The 12244-nt window shown below is 42.9% G+C and overlaps 1 protein-coding gene across 3 annotated transcripts in view; it reads left to right on the top strand.

Annotated features, from left to right (window-relative positions):
* XRN2 (5'-3' exoribonuclease 2) overlaps window positions 1-12244 on the top strand; it is a 79753-nt gene that overhangs the window by 10405 nt on the left and 57104 nt on the right. For 2 of the 3 annotated variants that reach the window (XM_029220120.1, XM_029220121.1), the window contains exons 2-6: window positions 7440-7567; window positions 7650-7761; window positions 9658-9769; window positions 11287-11345; window positions 11422-11511. In XM_029220120.1, the coding sequence (XP_029075953.1) occupies window positions 7440-7567; window positions 7650-7761; window positions 9658-9769; window positions 11287-11345; window positions 11422-11511 (501 nt within the window). Of the gene's footprint in view, window positions 1-2158; window positions 2177-7439; window positions 7568-7649; window positions 7762-9657; window positions 9770-11286; window positions 11346-11421; window positions 11512-12244 lie in introns of those variants that run through there. The other variant, XM_029220122.1, reaches the window with a different exon arrangement.

Genomic DNA, 12244 nt, shown 5'->3' with positions numbered 1-12244 from the left:
TTCTCGGCTAACATTTTTTTTTTTTCTGTTTCAGTACTTTATATATGTAATCCCACTGCTTTCTGGCCTCCATTATTTCTTCTTTTTTTTTTAAATTTCCTGTGGAGATTTTATTGAAATCATATCAAATTTATAGATTACTTGAGGGAAGGCTGACAATTTTGCAATACAGTTTAAGGGGCTACTCTTTGTTGTGGTGCACGGGCTTCTTATTGTGGTGGCTTCTCTTGTTGCAGAGCATGGGCTCTAGGTGCGTGGGCTTCAGTAGTTGCAGTGTGTGGGCTCAGTAGTTGTGGTGCACAGGCTCTAGAGCGCAGGCTCAGCAGATGTGGCACACGGGCTTAGTTGCTCCGTAGCATGTGGGATCTTCCCGGACCAAGGCTTGAACACATGTCCCCTGCATTGGAAGGCGGATTTTTTTTTTTTTTTTTTTTTTTTGTGGTACACGGGCCCCTCTCACTGCTGTGGCCTCTCCCGTTGCAGAGCACACGCTCCGTTCACGCAGGCTCAGTGGCCATGGCTCACAGGCCCAGCCGCTCTGCGGCATGTGGGATCCTCCCCGACCGGGGCACGAACCCATGTCCCTGGCATCGGCAGGCGGACTCTCAACCACTGTGCCACCAGGGAAGCCCTGGCAGGCGGATTCTTAACTGTTGCACCACCAGGGAAGTCCCTGGCCTCCATTATTTCTGCTAGAAGCCAGCTGTTAAATTTATTGGGGTTCCCTTGTAAGTGACTCGTCATTTTTCCTATTGGTTCTTTGAAGGTTTTCTCCTTGTCTTATACCTTCATCATTTTAACTCTGATGTATCTGTCTGTGGGTCTCATTGTGCTTGTCTTACTTGGAGTTGTTAGAGCTGCCTGCACGTGTAGGTTATTGTTTTTCAATACATTTGGGAACTTTTTTGTTATTGTTTCCTTGAATATTTTTTCTGCTCCTTGCTCCCCTTTCCTTCCAGTACTCCAGTTGTATGTTCATGTATTTATTTCTGTCTTATATTTCTCTCAGGCCCTGTTCGTTTTTCTTCATCCTTTTTTCTCTCTACTCCTCAGCTTGCATAATCTCTATTAATCTAAGTTTAAGAATTCTGTTTTTTTTTTTTTTGCTGCACGCAGGCTTTCTCTAGTTGTGGTGAGTGGGGGCTACTCTTCGTTCCGCTGCACAGGCTTTTCGTTGTGGTGGCTTCTCTTGCTGCGGAGCACGGGCTCTAGGCACAAGGGCTTCAGTAGTTGCAGCACGCAGGCTCAGTGGTTGTGGCACGTGGGCTTAGTTGCTCTGCAGCATGTGGAATCTTCCCAGACCAGGGATCAAACCCGTGTCCCCCGCATTGGCAGGCGGATTCTTAACCATTCAGCCATCAGGGAAGTTCCAAGGATTCTTTTTTTATTTTTTGGTGTTTTTTTTTTTTTGGCTGTGTTGAGTCTTTGTTGCTGCACGCGGGCTTTATCTAGTTGTGGCGAGCGGGGGCTACTCTTCTCTGCTGTGTGCAGGCTTCTCACTGAGGTGGCTTCTCATGTTGTGGAGCACGGGCTCTAGGTGCGTGGGCTTCAGTAGTTGTGGCACACGGGCTCAGTAGTTGTGGCTCGTGGGCTCTAGAGTGTAGGCTTCAGTAGTTGTGGTGCATGGGCTTAGTTGCTCCACAGCATGTGGGATCTTCTGGGACCAGGGCTCGAACCCGTGTCTCCTGCATTGGCAGGCAGATCTTAAGCACTGCGCCACCTGGGAAGTCCCAAGACTTCTTTTTCTTGCCAGTTCAAATCTATTGTTGAGCCCCTGTAGTGAATTTTTGATCTCAGTTATTGTATTTTTCAACTCCAGAGTATCCATTTGTTTGTTTTTTATAATTCTTGTTTTTGTTACTATATCTATTTGATAAAAGTTGTCATCATACCTTTCTTTAATTCTTTAACCATATGTCTCTTGAATTCTGTGAACATATTTATAATAGCTGCTTTAAACTCTATTCTGTTAAATCTGACATCTGGACACTATCACAGGTAGTTTCTTTTGCCTGACTTTTTTCCAGCATGTGGGTCATACTTCTCTGTTTTTCTGCATGCCTGGAATTTTTTTTTTTTTCCTGCGAACAGGATATTTTAGGTGCTGGTCCCCCGAAGCCCTTCCCAGATATGTTATTGTTATTTATGTTGCTACTGGCTGGATTATTTTAAGGAGGTGAGTTTCTTTCTCAACGTGTTGTTATGCCTCTAATACTGATCTTCAGGGAGGTGCAGTTTTGATGTGCCCACAGTCACCCTGCGATGACAGTGGCACACATAGGGCTGTCTCCTACTCTCACCCACTTAACTGCTGCATGTGATCACCCAGCAGTTAAATTCCATGGATTTTTGTCCATTGCGACATTGTTTTCAACAGCGCTCAGGGAATAAATTCCTCTACAGACTAATGCAGTGAAATTGTGGCACCTTCCAAGGATTAGCTTCTGAGGTTAATGTTTGGTATCTGTTCTAACCCCAGGAGGGTTCCTCCCAGCTGTCTTATTCCCCAGTTCTCTCCTGCAGACCAGCTGGTCTGTGGTCTAGGCTGTATCTTCATTAGATCCCTGATTCTCTACTCAGTTCTTTTCACCACACCTTATGCCGTTCTTGAGAATGAATGCCCTTGGGTGTAAACTTCTCCATGCTCTGTTGCAAATGAAGTCATTTCTGAATTTTCAAAGCTTTTCTTGACTAGATTGCTGTTTGCTCCTTGGACTGTTTCCAAAGGCTTTAAGTGTTTTGGTTTTTTAAAAGATTTTCTCTAGTTCAGCTGGGGAGCAGGTAGGCAGAAGTCCTCATGCAGTCATGCTGGTAGCCGAGCTCTCCAGTATGATCTCTGTCTTGGAGAGTGAAGATCAGATTCATACATCTTGCATATTATGTGTCCCCCATAGTTCTGGCTGTAGTCCTTGACACACATTATAGGTGTTCAATAAGTTTATGCTGAATCTAGTGAAATTGCAGTTAATCAGTCTGACATACCGCTTAAGATACCAGCTCTGAATTCAGATGACTGGGTTCAATCCTGGTCTCTGAACTTGGCAGAAGTGTGACTTTGGAAAGCCACTTACCCCCTCTAAGCATTTGTGTTCTCATCTGTAAGTGGGATACTCTGTACCTCACAGGGTTGTTGTGAGGAGAGAGGGAAATAATCCATGAGTAAAAGCGCTTAGAACAGTATCCCATTTTAAGTGTTCTGTAAACGCTAGTGATCATTAGTAGTCCTTGTTGACTAACACTGCATAAAAATGGAGAGCTGATATACATGCAACTTGAAAAAACACTAATCACTAGAAATACTAAGTTTTTTTTGTTTGACAGCTACATCAAAATTTATAGCCCGAATTTTTAATGCAAATACGGTAATCTAAATTTTTCAGTAGCCTTTTGACCCTTTCTCCCCAAAATGTCACCTGTGTTTTGCAGTTCTTTTTTGGAGTTCTGAGCTGCTTTAAGGGAAGTCTAAAACCAAGTTCTACAGTATGTTATCTACTGTCCAACAGTGGGAGCTCTTGTTACAGTGGAACCTCAGGCATGAGTCCTGATATTCCTAGTGCTGCTGTTAAATATTGTGCAGACTTACACAGAAATGCATTTAGTTAGGTATTACTGATAGTAGTGGTTTCCGCCTTACATTTGAAGAGCCAGAAAGCCGTATAAGGTTGACTGGAACAGTAGGTTGATGTGAAGCTCATTCTGGGGGTTTACTTCAAAACCTGTGGAGTGTATTTTTATACAGATTCACTGTTTGTGTATGTGTACCATCTTCTTCAAATACCTTCTTTATTTTGATTCCTTGGCATATTTGTGCACAACCAGGGTAATTTCTCAACTGCTTGTTTGGGATACATATATCCCTTCCTCTTTCCATGCAGTGGGCTTCCTGCAGGGCAGAACTGCCTTGACGGCCAGCCTTTGGGTGGGTGTGCTCCCTGCCCCTGCGGGGAACTGCTGCTCAGCCAGGGTACTGACTGCCCTTCCTCCGCAAGCACTCGTGTTTTATGGGAATAACTGTCTCAAGTTGACTGGTCCACATGGGGCCTGAGAGGGCCAGGGGAGAGGAGGGTGCAGGGCTTGACCCACTGGGCTGTTCCTGCTGCTGCTGCGGGATCATCCAGATGCTGTCCTGTGAGCCCCCTCTGGGCCCAGAGCCCTCTTGTGTTCTCCCATTTCTGCATGTTTGAGGCTGTGTGTTCCATCTGATCAGATCTACTAGTTTTCCACATTTTGGGCATCCCCTGTGATTTATCAGTCACAGACGGATCTCCTTTTGGTTTTTCAGCACAGTTATGCAATTGTGGTTATTTGTTTGTTTTTAGTCTTTTTTTTAAAAAAAATATTTATTTATTTGGTTGTGCTGGGTCTCAGTTGCAGCACGTGGGATCTTCGTTGCCGCGTGCGGGATCTTTAGTTGCGGCAAACGGGCTCTTGGTTGCAGGATGCAGTTAGTTCCCTGACCAGGGATCGAACCCAGGCCCCCTGCATTGGGAGCGTGGAGTCTTAATCACTGGACCACCAGGGAAGTCCCTGTTTTTAGTCTTTTATGTGGTCTGGGGATAGAAAGGGAAGACTGCAATGTGTGCTCAGTTTATCATCTGGAAAACCCGAAAGATAATGAAAAGCTATTTGAAATGAATTGGTTTTAGGGTTCAGAGTAGCTCTCCTTTTAGCTACTCTTTGATTGATTAAGAATCTCTCTTGAACCTAGCAGGAGATAACTGGCATTGTATTTAATGGCAAGGCTCTTGAAGAGTGAGTACCTTTGTTGAGTATCAGAATCTTCCCTTGAAGAAAGAAGCACTAAATTTATATAATTAATGTGTTGAAGATATCCTCAGAACTCTGGAGAGAAAAATATGTTCCATTTTCTTATTGGGAATGCTTGCAGCTCTTTTCTCAAAATTAGGACCCACCTATACCTCCTTCCCCAGGCTATACTTTCTAGGTAGTGGAAGTGGAAATTCTCATGCAGCTGCATTCAGCATTCATTGAAGAGCTGCAATATAGCAAACCAGTGGTTTCCTGTTTTTGTAAAGTTTTATTGGAATGTAACCATACTCATTCATGTCCATCTTGTTTAGGGCTGCTTTTACTTTATAAAGGCAGATATGAGTCATTGCAACTGAGATCATTCAGTCAACAAGTCTAAAATACTTACCGTCTGGCTTCTTGGAGAGCATAAAGAAAGTGGGTTTGGATTCTCCTGAGTGTGGTGTCTGCTTGGCTCAGGAGAAAGGAAAATGTGGACTTTGAATGTAGAGGTGAGGTGGAGAGGCACAGAGCCTCCTGCCTTCTTTGAGCTTGTTTTTGTTTTGGACTCATCAGATTATCTTGTTTGATAGACCTCCTAAATTGACCTCCTGCTTTCCTCCCCACTTATCCCATTCACTGCTTCTGATCAAGCCCCTCTTTCCTGATTTACAGGGTGTCTGCACAGATCACTGATAGCTTCTTCCCTGTTTTGATATCCGTTTCTCCCCATTATATATACAAACTGAAGCCCAGTCTCATTCCTTCCCTCTCTCGAAGATCACCACTTGTCCTGAAATTGGTGTTCATCATTCCCCTGCTCTTTCCTGTGCTTTCACTGCATCCATATTCATCCCTGAACAATGCCTAATACTGTTTTGTGTATTTTATAACTTCCTGTAAGTGGTATACTGTGTTTTTTCTTCTTCACCTTGCTTTTTTGACTTAAGATATTTATGACCTTCCAGCCCTATTTCTTTGAATCTTACTTTTGTCTGGCGTTCCGGTGTATGGATGTACTACAGTTCATCAGTCCTTTCTACAGGCTCTTTTTTTTCCTAGTTAAGTTGACCTTTTGTTTTTATTTCTTTTTTAAATAGCTTTATTGAGATATAATTTATATACCATAAAAATCACCTGTTAAAACTATACAGTTCAGTGGTTTTTAGTATATATGCAGTGGTACAGCAATCACTGTTATCTAATTTAGAAATTTTCGTCATTCCCCAAAGAAATGTTGTAACCGTTTTTAGTCACTTCCTATTTCCCTCACCCTTTCCCCAACTGCAGATTGAAGGTAATCTATTTCTGTCTAAAGATGTGTCTGCTCTGGAGCTTGTAAATGGGATCTTTTGTGGTCTTTTGTAACTGGCTTTTACTTAGAAGAATTTTTTTTTTTTTTTTTTTTTGCGGTATGCAGGCCTCTCCCGTTGTGGAGCACAGGCTCCGGACGCGCAGGCCCAGCGGCCATGGCTCACGGGCCCAGCCGCTCCGTGGCATGTGGGATCCTCCCGGACCGGGGCACAAACCTGTGTCTCCTGCATTGGCAGGCGGACTCTCAACCACTGCCCCACCAGGGAAGCCCTAGCAGAATGTTTTTGAGGTTCATCCATGACGTAGCATGTGCCTGATGGGCTTTTAAGTTGTTCACAATTTTTTATTATTACAAATGATACTTTTTATGTTATTTTTTAAGTGACTTTGCTATTAGTAAGAGTAAAAACCAGTCATATTGTTATCATTTGTTGAAGCTCTGGTAGAAAAAGAGAAAGATAATGCTTACCACAGAAATACAACTGATTGCCTCCAGGAGTGAGTATGGCGTGATCCTTGCCTTTGGAAGAACTCACAGTGTAGCTGGGGGTTAGAATGACAAACTAATTATAAGACCATAAAAGTGCTACAGGTGAATAAGCAAAATTGGGAGGAAATGCAGGCAGAGAAGTTAATTTTTTGAGGGATGTGTACAAAGTGTTATAAAGTGAATGGCATTTGATGTGAGTCTAGACCTTGGAAAATTAATAAGGTTTCCGGAAGTGGGTGTTGGTTGGGCGGAAGAAGGAGGAGCAGAGGTGTTGAGAGATGGAAGGGCGTCTTCCAGGAACTGGGGAGATCTGGCGGCCTGAGCAGTGTTTGGCAGGACAGGGTGGGTAAGGGCTGGACTCATTGGTCTGCACCTGCTGTGGTATCACTGGAAAAATTAGGGAAGATGAAGACACAGCCACATTTGTATTTAAGAAGGAAAACTGACAGCATAGAGTGTGGGCTGGAGACAGTAGAGTCTGGAGGTGGGGCAGCCCATATGAAGGCTATTCCAATCTTTTGGTGAGAGGTGATGCCTGATGTTGGTAGTGGGAATGAGAGGAGATGGTGTGGAGAGGCATTTTTCAGGTTAAATTGACAGGACTTACTGGTAACGGGCGATAAGGGAGAGAATTCTAAGATGACTCCCATGGTCTCTGTCTTGGACAACTGAGTGATTTGGGAATTTGGCAACTATCCCCCACGTAGTCAAGAGTAACTTGTTGCGATGGAATCTTTAAGGACTACAATAGCCTATCTTATAATTTAAAGATTACTAAAAGTATTTTATTTCCAATTCAGAAATGAAGCAGGTTCATACTGAGCCTATGATGTGTCAGTTTCAGACTTGAAAGTTCAAACTACTATTAATTATCACTTCCTTATAGCCAAAAGAATGCAGTGGTGTAAAGATCCCTGTCGATGCCAGTAAACCTAATCCAAATGATGTGGAGTTTGATAATCTGTATTTGGATATGAATGGAATCATCCATCCCTGTACTCATCCTGAAGACAAGTACGTAACCCATTTTTGTTACTGATGTCACAAATTACAGAGGAGTACTATTTGATATTACATCGTTTGCTTGTCATCGTAGACCAGCACCGAAAAACGAGGATGAAATGATGGTTGCAATCTTTGAGTACATTGACAGGCTTTTCAATATTGTAAGACCAAGACGGCTTCTGTACATGGCAATAGACGGAGTGGTAAGTGCTAAATCCCCCATTTTTGTTTTTGCTGTGTTCCCAGTGTCTAGAATGAAAGTAAGCTAAATCGTGAAAAATGTTGACTATAGTGAATTTGAGAAAGAAAGCCTCATCTTTCAGTTTATTCATTCAAATGTATTTTGTGTATGTGCCTGTTTTGTGCCGCATCCCGTGAGGGGCTGGGGATGTCAGTGACTGCCCTTGCTTTGAAGGGCTCGCCACTTAAGGGACAGAGGCAGAGGTAGACGTGCAAGGTTAGTTACCCAGGGCCTTCCTCGGGCCTTAGACGGCACTTGCAGGGGCCTTGAAGGAGGGGGAGTCAGTGCTACAAGGGAGTGAGGAAATAGAGAGGAGGGGGCGTTTGTCCCATTTTTTGAAGAGTTAAGAATAATTGGAGATTGGGAGGGCAGGGGCAGAGGAGAGAGGTGGATGTGACAGATGTGGGGAAGGAGGACCTTCCAGATGTCTCAAATGTGCCAGGTCACACACTTTCTGTGTCTCTGGCCACACTGACATGCTGGGGCAACTGCAGGTGTTTAGATTGGAAAGAGAAGTAGAGAGAGGGGCTTGAGAAAACCTTTCTTGTCACACTCAGTTTGGCTTTTATCCTATATGCAGTGAGTAGTCATCACAATAACGTCGGTGGGGACTAGCTTATAATAATACCAAGTGGTTTCAGTTATAAATGACCAGCAAACTGTATATCAGGTTTCAAGGAAAATTAGGGTAAATCATAACCCTAAATTTATTTAGCCATATACACATTGATTCCCTTTCTTTTAGATTTAATAATTTTGGTGGCTAATGAAATAATTTTGAAAATCTGGAAAACTTGGGTCCAAGAAGCTTAACTTTTCTGTGAGATACTATTTACTCAAAGAAAAATCTTAGCTACCTGAAAACTTAAGTTGCAGTTAAAGTGTAGTGAGGAATAAAGGGAACAGGAATATGTCCTATTTGGAGCAGATTGCAGTTCACATTAGCTAAGTTTCTTGAAGAAGCTCTTTCACTGTACTCCATTGGGCACTTCTGCTGAATCAGGTCTAAGTTATATGCACACGCGTATGTGTATGTACACGCTCTTGTCTATAACTCATGTTTTGTTAAAATATAAATGTAGATCATAGAACCTAAAAGAGTTAGATTAGGTAGTCTCATTTTACAGGAAAGGGAACTGTTTAAAGAGAATATGAAATAACTTATTTCATGTAGGCAGGATACTTGAGAGTCCCTTCCAGTCCCAAACCCAGTTCAGTAACTGCAAAACCTTGCAGTTCACTTCACTTCATTCAGGCTTACCCAGTGATTGTAAGTTACATTCGGTTCGAGTGATTTAAGAGTACTTTTGATTAAAACCTTGCTCCTTTTCTACCTGCTGTGCCTTATTATAGACACAGAGTGATAATTATGAACCTTATTGTGGGAAATACAAAAAGGCTTTTAAGGTCTTGTGAATCCCATTTGGAGACCATCCTTCCTTTTAGTCGTGGACAAAGGGAAGGTCTTCCTGATCCTGGTTCTGTAGAAACCACTCGCTTGCTGTGTGCTGAGTCTTTTGAGTAAAGTGAGTTTTCCGTCTGGGGTGCCTGAAAGCGTCGTAACCCAGTGGAACTGGCCTTGGGGCATGGACCCTGCAGTATTAAGTGCTGTGGCCTCATAGGATGTTTGTCTTTTTGACATGTCACTCACTCACCTAAGTTCAGCGTTCAAGGTTCTTGGTCCAGATATAAGCTCCCAGGATCTACTGTCTGTCATGAAAGGATTGTTTGGACATATTGCTTAACTTTTCCATTTTAGCATACTATTTTTGTAAGACTAACTGATTCAAAATAATGTACAGATTTACTTACGAATGTTTGGAACAGTATTATGTCACTATGAAATACCTGTTTTCAGGCGCCACGCGCTAAAATGAACCAGCAGCGTTCAAGGAGGTTCCGAGCATCCAAAGAAGGAATGGAAGCAGCAGTAGAGAAGCAGCGAGTCAAGGAAGAAATACTGGCAAAAGGTAAAGAACATGCACCTTGAGGTTGGACTTATCAGATGTATGCAGACGGGGGTGTAGGGGTGGAGACTTCTCCTTACAAATAGGTACGGTTTTAATTTAATCAGGACCCCAGGATAGCCAAGGGAAATTGACGTTCACTGTTGAGGAAAAGTAGTTAATAGAATCATTTATTCCATTAATAAGCTTGTTCATTTCCAAACTCTATAGTAAACGGGAAACTTGGGAATAAAAGGAGGGAATTCTGGTAGGGAGAGCAAATTGTCAACTTCTGTCAGGGCGAGTGCAGCCCTTCAGCTCACTTTATAGATCTGTAAACTAGAAACACATGAAGAGTGCTTCTTACTTCCTTTTTCTCTGGGGGCTGTTAGGGAGCTACAGTTGTGTAAGCATTTTCCTCAAGTCAGTCTTGGTGGCATGCTTGCTGCTTCTCCCTAGAACTCAGGTCTGGGTGAGGAGGCCTGGGATGATGGGACCATGTTTCCAGGCTTTCCCTGAGTCATGCACACTCTCACTTTGGGTTGAGGCAGCAGGCACCGAGGTAGTGAGGTGCCCAGGCCTCCCTCAGTTCAGGGAGGGGGTTGTGGGGTGGAATGTGGTCATCTTGGCAGTTCCTCAAAGCCCTGATGGGTCCAGAGGTGGGAGTTGGCTGAGTGTCATAGAGGAGGGCGACCAGGGCCCTGACGCCCCGGGACCGCTTCTTCCAAGATGCCTGTGGGTGTGGTGCAGTGCAGGGCGGTGCTGGCAGGGTGGCTTGTTTGGTGTTTTGTTCCATGAGGCAAAATGATAGACCAGGAAAGCCACGATTATTGGTTCAGGATGTTGCATTTGGCAAGTGGAAAAAGAGACATAGTGTAGTTGGCTGCGGCTTATAATTACGCTGCCTTTAATGTTATTTTAATTTGCTGGAAGTGTGCAAGTATGTGAGTATTTTAGCTGCAGCTTGGAATTAATACTCTAAAACCTGTTTATATTTATAACAGGCTGTCTTTGCTTTTAGAGATGTCTTCTTTCTTGAAGATGTTATAAAATATATTTGTGTCTTGAGAAAAAGCTAATCAGTGATATAGAGGAACAAATAGGATTTCTAAATCCCTCTAGGTGATATAAAGCTGTGATAAATTCAGCATTTTAACTTTGTTTTTCTAAGGCCCCTTCATCTTCAGAACTGTTAGTAGGATCAGAGCCCCTAACCTCTGTGTGTGTGTGTGTGTGTGTGTGTGTGTGTGTGTGTGTTCTGCTGCCAGGGGCATTAGGAAGAATGTCATAATTTTTGTATTTTTATGTAACAGTATAGTATCTTTTGTGTACCATGTATTGTTTGACAGTCATGTTAAAGCTTAGTTTAAATTTGAGGGGAGGAATCTTATTTTCTTCGGAAAGGGGGATCATTGTTCCTCAGGTGACAATACTTCTCCTCCTTTTGTATTTCAACTTATTGTTTTTGTTGTTCTGGCCTAATATCGAATAGTTACCTCACTGTTTATGGGGAGAACAAAGCATTGCCCCTTTTTCTCTAGGTGGCTTTCTTCCTCCAGAAGAAATAAAGGAAAGATTTGACAGCAACTGCATTACACCAGTAAGTAGTCTCATACTTTGCTAGTTATTGCTAACTCTTAAATGGTAGGTTAATTTATTTCCTTCTATCATTTTAGGGAACTGAGTTCATGGACAATCTTGCTAAATGCCTTCGCTATTACATAGCTGATCGTTTAAATAATGACCCAGGGTGGAAAAATTTGACAGTAAGTTTCATATTTTCGTACTTCAAAAAGATTAGGGTGGGGCTTCCCTGGTGGCGCAGTGGTTGAGAGTCTGCCTGCCGATGCAGGGGACACGGGTTCGTGCCCCGGTCTGGGAAGATCCCACATGCGCAGAGCAGCTGGGCCCGTGAGCCATGGCTGCTGAGCCTGCGCGTCCGGAGCCTGTGCTCCGCAACGGGAGAGGCCACAACAGTGAGAGGCCCGTGTACTGCAAAAAAAAAAATAAAAGATTAGAGTGACGATTTGAGGCTGTCCTTTGATACGACTGATATTATTTGTCCTTTTCCCCCCATAAAATACTGGTTGGCTGTTAGAGGAAGGAGAAGCTTCCAGGGTTATTAGAAATGGGGTGCCTTGCATGGTCCAGTTAGAGACAGCTGATTTTCTCTCAGTGCCAATTTTGTACTCTTACCATCACTGCGAAGCCATAAGATGGGACTCATGATTTAAAATACGTATATATGAAAGTCATTTCTGTTATTAGAAATCAAAATACAGCAAGATTAAAGTCATGGGACTGCCTCTAAAGAAAATTCTCCTGAGAATTTAAGCAAAACTTTTATATAATAGAAATTATAATAAGCTTGTTTCCCTGTTAATTAGATATGGTACATTATATTTAATGGGTATCTCTTACTGATTACTCTCAGGGCTTATATCGTTGGATGCTGTATACTTGAGTAGCAGTGAGAAGAGTAGAAACTTGTGAACTGAA

This window comes from Monodon monoceros, unplaced genomic scaffold (genome assembly GCF_005190385.1).
Source record: "Monodon monoceros isolate NGI ecotype Baffin Bay Population unplaced genomic scaffold, NGI_Narwhal_1 Super_Scaffold_13, whole genome shotgun sequence".
NCBI classification, from domain to species: Eukaryota; Metazoa; Chordata; class Mammalia; order Artiodactyla; family Monodontidae; genus Monodon; species Monodon monoceros.
Note: the sequence above shows the minus strand (reverse complement) of the source record. Positions and strands in the feature narration are given on the sequence as shown.